We start from the raw sequence: 14,112 nt of genomic DNA, 5'->3' as shown, positions 1-14,112 counted from the left end.
GAGTCTCCCCTCTTTTGCCTCACAGTGGTTTTGTCCACTACTTGCTTTCCTCCTTTATGTTAACCGTACACAGAAGTCCGGTGGGAGATCGAATTGCATTGCTTCAGTAAGTAGGTTGGCAAGGCTGTTTTATTCACTTTAAACATCGGATAAAGTGATTCTTTTCTCTAATACAGATGATGCTAAGTCATTAAGAAATTAGTCATGAACAAAATAATTATGTATTTTTCCACGTGTCCGCTACATTAGTAGTTATAACATTACTACGCTTGTTTGGCAGCTTGATGGATAGACCACCCACCGTGGTTTAAAGTGAATAAACTAGCCTTGCCTTTATAGCCTTTATATTTATTGTCCTCCCCATCTGCTAGATGAAATTCACGCCCATGTGTTTCATGGACTCATGCTGCATCATGCACATGATGCTGTACGACTGTACGACTTGATCAAAACAACCGTTTTGTCTATTACTCTATGGTTTAGCAAAGAAAGAGTTTGAATCCCTCTCTAAATATGACATCAGGGAAGCAAGAAACCTTTTGTAGTTTGAACCCTGGCAATGCAAACTAGCTATTGAAACATGGCTCTGGATCCAAACTAATTGATAGGGATTGGAATCTCAGGGGATCACCTCCAGCTATGCCTGTTGCAAAGAGGAAAGCTCTGACTCCCATCTGTTTATGTATTGAACAGCAGTTCAAAGAAACCCAGACTGTTTGGAAGCCCTGGGTGGGTCCTACAGAGAGGTCCAACTTTAGACTCCATAGGGAGACATCAATGCTCATGTTGGCAGCGATGGAGAAACCTGGAGGGACAGGGATCTTAAAATTGTGTGGTATTTTGTTATTGAACTGTCATGGCCTATGCAACACCATGTACAACCGTGAGGCACTTCACAAGTGTACGTGGCAGCACAGCACCATGCCAAAGATCGATGATGAACTTTGCAGTCATAACATCAGATCTAAAGCGTGTGCCTTGGACGCTCGAGTTAAAGAATGCAGAGCTGTCAACTGATGACCACCTGTGGGTAGTTGGAACAGATGGTTGGGGAAGCTGCTAGACTTGATTAACCTCAATGTGCAGTAAGGGTGAGCCGGGCCCCTGTCCATAGGATGCTTAAACCCTACCTTTGTAGGACTTTCCTGCATAGCAGGGGTGGCTCGGGACATGGCAGTATTGGGGAGGGTCAGCACCTTCAAGTCTGAGGCCATGGTAGTCTGTAAAGTGGTGGTGTTTTCCAATCTTTGGGTTCTGCTCTTGAATGACGGTAAGATGCTGGCAGAATATTGCCTATAAACATATAGACATGGATACAAGCATAACAAGGTTTCCTTCGCAGACTGCACACTTAGAGACTAGGTAAGGAGCACATATTGTGGGCAAGCATAGAACTACTCCACCTATGCATTGAAAAAAGCCAGCTAAGGTGGTCCAGGCTTCTGATTCAGATGCATTATATATTATTGAATACATCAATCTAGAAGGGGACTTGGGGGCAAACCCAGGACATCCTTGAGGGATAACACATTTCATCCAGCCTGAGAATGCCTCGGGATTCTCCAGGTGGAGCTACAATGTGGCGAGTTAAAGGGACCTCTGGGCTGTTGCTTCCTCTGCAACCTGGACTCAGAAAAGCAGGGGAAAGTGGTTGGGGTTAAAATGTCACTTATGTGTGGAAATTACACACTGTGTTAACACCTAGCTATGCAGAAATGAAGGGGCCGACTTTGGATTGCTCAAGATGAAGTGCTGCGCTCACCGCAGTAAAGAGAAAGCAGGTGGGAAGGGTCAAGCAGTGGCAGCACAGAGGAAGTGACTAGTGCTAAGAGGAAGCTCAGCCTGCTTTAGGTTTGGGCTGAAACAATCATGTTCCAGTCACCCCTGGTGTCTGTGCATATGCATGTGTGTGTGATGTAGATAGGTGAGTAATGTGTTTATTGATTGGAATCCGTGTTCCACTGACCCTTGAGCAAACTTTGCCCTCGCTGGGTGATCAAAGCTGTTACATCATCGGATTGCTCCCAGCTCAGGGGATGTTTGTTTTCACAGCGAGACTGGGCCAGCCGAGTGGTGCCCTGACTTAAAGCAGACTTCCTATTCATGAAGCTTCCACACATCTGTTGGGGACCGTGCAAATGCGTGTGTGTATGTGTGTGCTTACACTATGATCTCACCTTGTGTGCCTGAAGCTTGTTACGGGAGAGATTACTGCACAAACAAGCTGTTGTCAGCTCCAGATCTAGCCGAGTCCAGGATGCTATAATCATCAGCTGTATGTATGCATACTTATCTCACATTTCATAACCACAAACAAGATTAAAAATACTTAAATGCAACCGTGCAGCCATCAACAACAATATGCTTAGTGTATAAACAACACAGCTTTAAGGATGTTATGTAGAAAATGGGGGGATATTCCGACATCTGTTTCTGATGAACCTGCAGAGAAAGTAAAAGGCAGATATTTGGTCTTTTTTTTGTGCTTCTTTCACAGATGATCAGTAGTGTCTGTTCAGATCTTTTCCCGTAAATGGATGCTCTGTTTTTACTGTCCTTCTGGAATTTATCATGCAACCCATTTGGGGATTAAATTCGGGGAAGAAGTCATATTTCAGATATTGAAGTAGCATCAAACACAAATGTGGGTGGTAGAGGAGTAGGGAAATATAAAGAGGTAAGAGGAAAAACAGAAACTATCTCTGGATGTTGTATAATGTCTATCTACTGTACTTATTCATCACATTTACACAATTGCACATTTGGACCGGATTGTATGACATTGTGCTCTTTTTACTGTCTCTATTTAAAAGAAAAAAGTTAGATATAAAAACTGGAGAGAGAGAGAGCATGAGAGAGAATATCAAATAAAAAAATGATTTAAACAGCAGATTCACTGCTGTCATTCTGATTTTTAGCTGCAATATCATTAATGTCATTATTTTCTAATGTAACATGTCACTTTGATCAGTGTTTTACCTTGATTTGCTGCTTGCACCCTGTTTCAATAATTGTGTTTCATCTTTACCTTTCCTTGTTTTGTTCTTTTACTTTTTAGGGAGTCTGTTGTAACATCTGGCCAGGGACTACAAATTAAAAGCCTTTTGGCTTTTTAAAATCCAGAGCATCCCTCATTCTAAACACAGAAAATACATTTATTTATTAGAATATCGTCTACTGACAAACTGTATGTCCGCAATTGTAGAGAAAAAGTCCATATATTTTTGTTGATGGATTTCCCTTATCACATGTCTAGGGAGGGGATTCCAACTGATCTATATTACCACATTACGCAAAAAATCCATCCATTATAACTCCTAATTTATTATCCTGTAAAACATGATGCCGTAAATCCATGGAGCTGGGGGTTTCACTATTTCTTTGTCATTAGAAAGTTGTTAGGAAAATTACTTTAATGCCCTTAAAGCTCCTCGTGAACGCTATATAGTGTACTTTAAATGGTAGCCTGAAAACATTTCAACTGTAGGCTTTTTCATCCAACAAATGCTTTATGACCCACGTTGATCTTGTCTTGATGCCTTTAGTAAAAAAAGAAAAGAAAATTGAAGATGATGATGAAGAGAAAGTAGAAAAGTAAAACAAAAAGAATGAAGGAAAGAAGGAACAAGAAAAGAGGTAGTTCAAAAAGCTAGAAAAGAAAAAAATGTAAAAGGAGGCCAGAGAAGTGGCCAACCTCGAATAAACAGGATAGAAAGGAGGTGGTCAGAAAAAAGATTAAAAGAGAGGAGATAAGAATTTTAGGGGGAGAAAAGCGATGGAGAGGAGGAACAGGAGATGAGAGAAAAAGACGAGGGAGTGGTGATGAAAAAGCAAAGAGAGGGGGAGAGAGGCAGCCAAGGGGAGATTTGTTGGAGAATTATACATCAGCTCATGTGAAACTTTGTTTCTCCGAGATGACAGAAGACTGACGGCTGAAATCAAAAACACACTGTACAGCCAGCTTTCCAGATCTTTCCATCTTTTTCAACCTCGTTCCTGTCTTTCTGTTTCCTTCCCTCTTTCCCTGGCTCCTCGGTGGTCTTTTGCTCCCCTCTCGTAACTCAACATCCAAGCAGCCACCTTTGCCTGTGTTTTCACATCATGGTGTGATCTCCAAAGTAATCAATCATCTGCTAAACACGAGATGCATAGGTGGGAAGCTCTGATCAAACTCTCCTCCATTAGATGTTTTTATGTCTCCCTTTAATGCAGCTGAGCCACACCAACTAGAGCTGGATATCTTTCACTCAGTGTAATTAGAGCTGCGCCAGGCAATTTCGCACATCGGAGAGTCCAAATGGCACCGAGAGGGAGCTGTTAAAAGTTTTGAAAAACTTTTACACCCAGAAGTTACGGAATGTGATCTCAGTTAACTGTGTAATCCTCTGACCTATGCGTTATCTTCTTGGTGTCTGGCGGACGTAAAGGAGGTGAAGGGGTTCAAATATATTTGCAAGTCTAGCTCTCTCTGGATGCAGCTCATTGCTCTTTTGGAGAAAGTTTTGTGTTTAGATTCTCTTCCAGTGGGTGGAAATGTCAGCAAACTTTGATTTGCATAAAGAGGGCCACATCTACAGTATATTTCCATCATTCCCCATCTATATCAGGTAACTCCTTTAATTTGCAGCTATACTTTGTGATTTAGGCCAAACTATATTTACCATGCACATTAGTGCTGGCCAAAATTGAATAAATCTTTTCTTCTGAGTTTGGTACATGGTCTGCACTGGTAGATACTGCTTCCAGCACAGCCGTGCACTCTCTGACACTAACAAAGGGGGTGGCAGTAGCTCAGTCCATAGGCGAGTTGGGTTGGGACCGGAGGGTCGCTAGTTCAAATACCAAAAGTACAGAGTGTGGACTGGTAGCTGGAGAGATGCCAGTTCACCTCCTGAGCACTGCCAAGGGGCTCTTGAGCAAGGCACCGAACCCCTCCAATCGCTCAGGGCGCCTGTCCAGCAGTTGCAGCCAACTCACTCTGACATCTCTCCATTTGTGCATGTATACTGTGTTCTAACAAACAGATTATAAATTGTAATTTCCCCACTGGGGAATCAATAAAAAGTATAAATTATAAAAATTATAAAAAATGATTACCAACTGCCAGTGAGATGGAGACATTACAATATTTAAGCTGCACTAATCAATATCTTTATATTAACAATTGACTAAATAAGCACATACTGTATGTAGGAAATTTTAACATGTCAGTGTTGTGTTTACAGCATGTTCCACTGTTCTGCCGTCTCTCCCGTACATGCTACCTGTATATCCTGTGCCAAATTTCATACCACAATATAATGTACAACTAAATATTTGGGAAGGATAACAAATCCCAAATTGCTGTACTTCAAAATGTCAATATGTTTTAACAGTCAATACCAGCACTTGTTAGCAAGCCCTGCACTCTAGTGGCCTAAAAGGTGCACTTTGTCTAATGCCAGGATCAAACCACACAATTTTTTTGTCTTTCACAATAGTCACTATGTCAGACTAGACAGACATATTGCCAAACAGTCTTGCTGTCTTCGAAAGAGGAGTGGCAAAACTACAAGTATGACACTGACCAGCCCCCAGACCGATGTCGTGAAGATCACGAGCGAGTTCATAGGTCGACACTTTCTTGGAGCAGCAGCCTCTCAAAAACTCACGGAAATCTTTTAAACTGACCATTGTTGATCTGAAATAAATACAGATTCAGCAACTGTATAGCTTATTTCTTGCTTAAAAAGTTTTCAGAAACACGTTACGGTTAACTATTTTCGTAAAATAAGGTATCGTTTTCCAAAAAAGCCGCCATTGTGGTCCGTTTTGAAATCTGGGAGCCCCACGTGTAGTGTTCGTCCAATCAGGTGCAGCCATCGTCGTTGTAGGAGGGTTTAGCCTGTTTTCTTTGCTTGTCAGTGGTCAAAGTGAAGAGAAACCGATAACTGCTAGTGGCTAGCCCACTAGGAGTGCAATAGAGGGTCTAGGAGTGCGGAGAGGGTCTGTGCCATGTTTAATGTTGGCAACTGACTAGTAATATGTTATTTTTTTTCTCTAAATATTTATTAAATGTGATCTTGTATTTATTCATTACCTCCTACCATTGTACCAGCTTTATTTATTGATCAACAGTTTTCCATTTATTGACTGGTATCTTTTAATCTGATTGTAGATTACTACTGACTATTGTAATATATGCAGCATCATTGTGCCCAAAATGAATTTCCCCCCGGGGACAAAGTATATTGTATCGTATTGTAGCGTGCAATGCTGGGAAGCGGGGGCGATCTCTGCCGTGAAAAAAGCCTATATTGGGACCGTTTGTATCTTTCCTCCACCCGACAGAAGCAGTAGCGTCTCTCCTTCTTTTCGCCATGTTTACATATGTGCGCCAGAGAGGCAGAGAGTGCTCCCTTTTCCTTGTCACATGTCACACAGGGCTTTCTGCGTGGTGGTTGTGAAGCATCCCAGACGTTAGATGGCGGATCTTTGTTTGTTGTAATTAAGAGGTAAAGACACACGTTTGTTGGTCCCGACCCTCATTATAGGGCACGACTTTGAGCGTTTGTCTGTGAAGTGTCTGTCGGGTCAAAATCAAGCTGAATTTGTGTAGTCTGATATAAGACTTAAAAAACCCAAAATGTGAAAGTTCTATCCATTCATTTGTGGCAGTACAAAATTGAAGGTCACTTTTAGTAGTTTCATAGTAGTTTTACAGTCAAGAGAATAAGCATTGATATTGCCACACATTAAATGTTATTTCTCATTAGAGAAGCTTTGATGTACTTTAACTTCTTCCAAAGGGAAGAAACTTGGATGCTGGATTCTCCCTACACTGCAACCAACAGCACAACAACAAATATCTCCGTATGGTCACAAAGTCAAAACAGCTGCCCGGCACTTTGAACAGCCCTGAAATGATGTGGTCTTTTGCAATTCAGGGTGGACTTGATTCATCGCCAGCATTAATGTGCTGCAGCAGACAGATACAGGTCTTTTGTCTTTATTGGACCAGATGCTAAAAGATGCTAGAAGAGAATGACTGAGTCCAACACTGTTTGATAACATAGTAACATGGGGATATTTGTTGTTGGGTGGAAAACAGCATTTAGATATTTAGAAGAAAGAGATGTTGAGGAGTGTTAATCAAATCAAAAGACTAAAACCTTTTTGGGCCCATACAAAAGCATGGTTGCGTTATTTTAGAATGGTTCTGGCTAATGTTTGGCATATATAAACTCAAGTGTGGGCTTTTTTAGTTTCTTAATTCTATAAATATTATTCAAAAGATGTATTATCACAACTAAGGTCCAGAGTACTTGGAAATTAGAGAATTTCACAAACGTGCCAACCAAAAAAATAAACACACTAGACTAGACTAAAAGTAGCAGCAAACATCCAAAGGTAGGCACTGAAGTGCATAGTATACATATAAGGTAACTTTACACCCAAAGACTGCTCAAGTAGCATAACTAGAGTTGTAAACTCAGCTTTCTTAACAGTGCAATGTCATGCATTTCTTGCAGAGGAGAATTAACAAAATGTGGCTTTAGGCAACAAGCAAGTAGAGTCTGATAAATCCATCCTCTGCTTCAATTTTCCAGTGATGAATTACACCTTCCAGGCAAGTGGTTTGTCTGTGAGTTTGTTTTGAAGCAATTAATGAAGAGACCGGAGTCTGTTTTTCCAGTGAGAACGTAGCATAATATCTATGCCATCCTTTAAGGGCCTAGAAAGAGCCAGTGATTAGCTATGGAACTGGCTGGAAAATTTGAAGAAATTATCCTTGAAAGTAACCTCCATTAGTTTAATGAGGATGGCTAACGTGCATGACACCATGGAAACACGCATTGTCTTATTTAGAGTGCAACAGAATCAGTAAACTGGAAAAGCTCAATCCACTGAGTGGAATATTCCTGTGCCAGTTGTTTCTTGCCCAGTATCAATGCTAATTTCCATGAAAACACTGCCATGCATTCCATGGTAGTTACAGTATCTTGTTAGATACAAGGCTTTTTGTTTATCTGATTGGAATATTCCTCACTATTTCTTCTATATCTCTGTATCAACCACTAACTGATAACAACAAAGAGACATCAGCAGGGATTTTTTTTTAGCCATAATGACTTAATCTGTACTTGAGATTGGAGCAGTTCCTGTTGCGTCACAAAGAAATGATGTTTCTTTCAAAATGTCTGATCATGATTAAGTCTTTCCAAAAACTGTAAACTTTGATGTTGTACCAAAGTACTATTGCGAAGCCTAAAAGATTGACTTTGTGGCCCGATAAGAACTTTATTTGAACTTTAAGTGTAAGTAAACATTATATCGGCACTGCAGCCCCAAAATGTTCTCCCAACCACAGAAAGTCATGCCGGATACTTGAGCATCCACTGTTTATCGCTCAGACAGCACAGATTAGGGGATGGGACAAACATTTGTTTTGTTAGACCATGGAACACAGTGGTAATGTTGAGCTGACACGGGTGATTTGTTCAAAGGGCACAGGAAGAAATTATGCTCCAAAATTCCAAAACAGAAACTGAAAGGTCACATTCGCCATTTAAGTGATATTTCATTGTTGTTTGTCAAAGTCCTCCCTTGCATTAAAGTTGCAGTTGTCCTCCCGCCGTCACTATACATTAGCACAGAGGTTCCACTGATGGTAAACTTTCCATTTCTTTACTCCAACATAAGCTTATTGACAGTAAAGATGGATTACCACCCTGGTGAAGTGAGTTACTGGCCCTGGGACTCTAATCTCCAGAGGCCACAAAAGCCCCAGGTTTCATGCCACAATCAATTGCAATTTTCTTCGCAAATACGGGAATGTGTACTACTAAAGCACAGCATTAGCTGATGTGATAAGTGCATGTAGGTTGGTCATGAGGCCCAGCCCTGAAGAGAGTCCCTTTTTTTCCTGCTGGATCTGGAATGGTGGGAATGTGCTTCTGCATTGTAAAGCAGTACACACCTTATACACTAAAATCCAGGCTTTCTTTTATAAAATACCTCGAAAGAAAATATATTACAATGACTCAAATGGGGGAATATTCAACAATATGCATTAACTATTACATTTTGTGTTTCAGCCGCAATAAACACCCAACTCTGTATTGTTGTCTTGGCAGAAGATCGAGTCTACATACTTGCTTTACAATTCAGGACTTTACTGTAACACCTGTCCATTACATTGTGACTCATATTATGAAGGCAAATGTAGGCAAAACATATGTTGACACCTGGCACAGCCTGATAAACCTAATGATGTATCAAAACATAGTCTGACATTGACAGACCTTTGTCCCCAGCACTGCGGAGGAGGGTCTGGCTAGTCCACACAGCATTCTGGGATGGGAGAAAAACGTGCTCTGGTTTATTGGCATTTCTTGAAACCAATCACAATCGTCATGGGTGGCACTAAGAGCTGCACAAAGCCATGGTGCCGCAGCAAAATAGCCTCGGGAAGGAACTTGTTTTGGTGTAACGTGTACGTTTAAAAGTTGTTTTAGTCGTGCAACAGAAAACTCAGATTGGACAGATAGTCTAGCTAGCTGTCTGGAGACAGAGATCTGGGGAGCAGTTATTCATAGTCCTCATTAATCGGCAGGAGTTTAAAATTCCAACACAGAGAAAACGGACATCCGGCCGAAAAAGGACATACGGCGAAAGTTTCGGCGGTAACAGAGCAATCCCGGAAGTGGATAGTCATGAATATAGACTAATCAAAACATAATTTAACATTACAACTAGCTTCCATAAAAATGCTCACAAAACTTTTGGAATGTTTTATGGTAACTCTTAGTGTATATGATCTCACTGAGCCATTCCGTGGGGCTTATGTGCTCCACTCTTCTGGAAGATTTCCAGAAGACTTTAGAACCTGGCTGTAGAGTAGGCAGTCGACATACTTTTCACATACAGGGGCACCCCCTTTAATGTGTTATCAGTAGAGGGCGCTCAGCTTACACACAGCAGGATGCCACGTCTGGTTGCATTTAGGTTGATCTGGGGTTATTCCACCTTGCATACTATGCAGCACAGTACACTTTATTTCAGATTTTTGACTGAAAAATGTCTTTAAAAAAACTGAAATGTTAAGTGAAAGAATGAGCAGGTAACATTTTAGGAAAACTAAATACAGTAGCCACATAACCATAATTACTGACGTTAAGCCTGTGTTGTCCCTCCAGCAATAAAATATTCAGAAACATTCCAGAAACGTGCATCTCCCCAGCCATAATTAGCAAAATACAGCTGCACATTGGCACCATCAAGCACGTATTAAAATGCCTTCTGATCATGGTTTAGGTAGTTGCTTTTGCATCACCAATCTCTGAAATACATACTGTACTGCTTGCAATATGAGAGTGGATATAAACAGAGCAGTTTACACAGCACATGCACATTTAAGTCCTTCCTTATAATAGTAGTACATTTTTTTTAGTCTGCAGCTGGAGCTTTGAAATACTGACTTAAATACATGCATTCACTTATGGTACAAGAGAATATAAAATCCCTCACAGCTAAAAAAAAAAAAAAAGAGCATTACTGCTGAACCTATAGCTCATATTTACTATAATAACACCAACAAAGAAAATGCCCACCTGCTTTCCTCTCCTGTCTGAATCAGTTGAATTGATTAATGATCCTCACTGTTCTGACTAATACAGTTTATTCTCTCATTAAGCTACAACAAACTTCAGTACTCACAGGGAACTGTAACGGTCTCCATTATGGATTGGGTCATTACTGCTAAAATAAACTGCCCCTGTTTTGCCAGCCCCCTCTTATATAGAACCAGCCAAATAAGCTGTGCGCTCTGTTATGGATGACAGAACTACACACACTACTGCTGCTCCTGTGGCTGCTTATATGATTTCCTCCTTTTAGTGAAAACATGTGGGGAAAACATACCTTAATAAGCAAATCCTTCTTTTATAATCAGTCCAGTAATCAGAATTCAGTCTAATCAACAAACTAAATACTCTAAATAAATACTTCAGTTCTCCATTATTATTACTTATGTACTCCATCTTGTGGAGGCCTTAAAAACTACAACTGAATTAGGCCTATAACAAATGGAGTGATGTGTAAACCTGGGCATGAATGTAAAACTATATAAAATACACCTGTTTTAAACTGGTATTGTTAAATGAATGTTAAAGATTACTTTTGTACTTTTAAGTTTTCCCAATTGCAGGGCACACTCTTATGATAAAACATGACATTCTGATAAGTTAGACTTCCAACTTTTTCTATGACGACAGCAACATAAGGGGAGATTTTGAGCTTTCTTCCAAGTGGTAGACGAGATAAAACAAATTAGGCTCATGTTGCCACATGGTGCTGACAAATTGGCGGGTTTATGGTTTGAGCCAGCATAAATAATGAACACTGGCCAACAGCTGCCCATACAAAGTGAGGCCAACTGACTAAGTCATTACCCTTCTCAAATTGGTACACATCCAAAACATCAACTGTCCCACTTGCTGGTTCAGTGACTGTTAGAAACACAGGGAGTGAGCTGGAGAAACTCAACAACAACATCTTATTTCAAGTTCCAGCAAGCGGATGAATCATAACTAAGAGGTCTAGAATACATATATTTGTGACATTTTTTTTCTCACTAACTGCTACTAAATCTGGCATCACTGGTTGCCTGGCAACATGGGCCTATTTTCCAATTTTCCAACTGTTTGTCCTTTATCATCGATGGCCAAACTCTTGATGTGGGCAGTTCTGGGCCGACGTACCTGTCTCAACTTTGGAGTGGTCGGTCCTCTCTGTCACCTTCTCCTGGCTAATAAGGTAATCAACAATCCGCACGCCGATTGGTGGCTCGGTGTGGTTCCACTCCATGATGACCAATGAACTGCTGGGCTCGTAGGTGTAAGACAGCTTCAGCCTGGCAACAGTAGAGTGACAGAGATGCAAAACCATGCTACTGAGTGAAATAAGCTGTCAGCAAACAGGTCTTAATACTGTAATTGACAGCAAACATTATCCCTTGTGCTCCGCTAAAACTCCAACCCAATAAGAAACAACAAACACTTCTGTCAACAGAAAATATAGGCATTTATCCCCTGATGTCTGACTTGGCTTATGCTGGAGCACCTATCTGCAGCTATGTAGCATTGAGACGCATGTGTACAGGTTTTCATGCCAACCAATTAATGCAGCAGCTCATTTCGTTGATGAGCACTCCCAAACTGGGCAGCAGAAATAAATCCATGGCTGCTATAATCATTGACCTAAGACAATGGCCCCTGGCCCCAAACACGTAACAAGCCCCCTCCCCCTCCATTCAGTAATCCATCCATGGCTGTAATATTTGGTGGCAATAAAATTCTGTGTAGAAAAGCATCCCGATGGCACATGACTTGACACTAGTCTGTTCTGCCAGTAAAATGATGGATGGTATGTGTTTGGAGAAAGGTAATATTATAAGTTACTAACATAGGTTGGGGAAGTGGGGCGCAGGTGGGAAGTCCATCTGTGCCAAAAGCATTGGAATCACACCGACACCAGTCATCGATAACATCCCCTTTCCCCGAACACCACAGCATGCTCATCATCGCTTCATGAAGAGCCTATGAAGAGAAAAAAAAAAAAAGAGAGAGGGGGGGGGGAAAAAAAAAAAAAAAAAAAAAAAAAAAAAAAAAAAAAAAAAAAAAAAAAAAAAAAAAAAAAAAAAAAAAAAAAAAATTAAAAACACTTGTTAAGTAAAAAAAAAATTGGAACATGTTGAAATGAAATATTTGTTCTATTCATCAAATTTTTTTTTTGGGGATATTGCGCATGATCAGAGCCTTAACCCCAGGTCATTTCCTAGGGCACCATTGCCTGTGTTTTTTAATACATACTTTTTAATTGAGAATTGAAGAGAGGTTTAAGTTTTGGATCAAACTAAAACTTCTCTTCAAGCAACCCTTTCAAACATGTTCAAAAGACCCCCTAAAGCCTGTGACATTCTAGTGTGTCCATCTGGACACTTCCCCTTTACCCACTGTTAGCTTTGGAAACTACAAATGTGGCACCCGTACCAGATAGATTTACAACCATTGCAGCAGGACCTCATCCACACACAATGACCCTCATGATATTAAAGGTGGCCCTGGGGTGTTTTCTTGTCAACAGACAAAAGTTATGTTCACATTCAATAATACCCACCAAAACACATTGTGTGTCCTTGAGCTAAGGAATGTGTTTCCTTCCTCATAAAACATTTACACAGCCGGTTTTTAAAGTATTATGAATCCAGAATTGTTTATATTCATGTTTACTAGCTTCCAGTTTTCTTTCAACTTTAGGTGTTATTTATTTAGATATACATGACGTCTAGCACCCCAGCAGGTAAAGTGAAGCTGTATAGCCTGACACCCAGAAATGATCTAATACACACTTTCGGTGTATTATTCGGACTATATGGAACCGACATCGCCATGTTTTTTTCTTGTAAAGCTTGCCCTACCTAGCAACAGTAATGAAGGGGGACTTTGCAAAAGTATATTGTCCTACTAGCTACATGATTATATATGCATATTCCCTTTCAGGGAGTTAAGCATTTAATTACACCTCAGTTATTAGTATGGAATTAATATCTCTGAGTTCTGCTTAAATATTGTTTAGTAATATAGTAGTATAGTTTGATGTGTACATATTGACATAATTGATTGGCTGGACCATGGATTCTTACCCCCAAGTTGACCCAAATTAAATTTATATTTAGATTCTTGGTCTGGGTATTACCTAATGGCGACGTCATGTCGTAATTGTACTTTGTTTTGTATTGTTGTTTTTCTAATAGGGAGGCAAAATTAATACTTTTATTCTTAGTAAAAAAAAAAACTTATATCAGTTCATCAGAGATGAATATATATACACGCCCCTAGTAATTATATGTAATGGTGATACTTGTAAGGGCAAGCCAAATAATTATGCAAAATGTTGCCTGTGCATCGGGTCTTTTCGAGCATCTGCACAGTCAAACACTAGCAACCTCCAAACAGCCTGTGCTGATGAAAGCAGCTGTATCCGTGTGCCTTAGCGTTTGGATGAAAGCCTGACCCCCCAGGAGCGTGGAGAGCACTGAATCAACCTTTCTTCCTGCCGGAGGAATACCAC

The 14,112-nt window shown here is 40.4% G+C and overlaps 1 protein-coding gene across 4 annotated transcripts in view; it reads right to left on the bottom strand.

The window, feature by feature from the left end:
- Window positions 1-14,112, bottom strand: part of astn1 (astrotactin 1) — a 566,677-nt gene that overhangs the window by 155,831 nt on the left and 396,734 nt on the right. For all 4 annotated transcript variants that reach the window (XM_039816837.1, XM_039816835.1, XM_039816836.1 and 1 more), the window contains 2 exons: window positions 12,445-12,578; window positions 11,742-11,893 (listed from right to left, as the gene is read on the bottom strand). In XM_039816837.1, coding sequence (XP_039672771.1) covers window positions 11,742-11,893; window positions 12,445-12,578 — 286 coding nt within the window. The remainder of the gene's footprint in view (window positions 1-11,741; window positions 11,894-12,444; window positions 12,579-14,112) is intronic.

This window comes from Perca fluviatilis, chromosome 11 (assembly GCF_010015445.1).
Source record: "Perca fluviatilis chromosome 11, GENO_Pfluv_1.0, whole genome shotgun sequence".
NCBI classification, from domain to species: Eukaryota; Metazoa; Chordata; class Actinopteri; order Perciformes; family Percidae; genus Perca; species Perca fluviatilis.
Note: the sequence above shows the minus strand (reverse complement) of the source record. Positions and strands in the feature narration are given on the sequence as shown.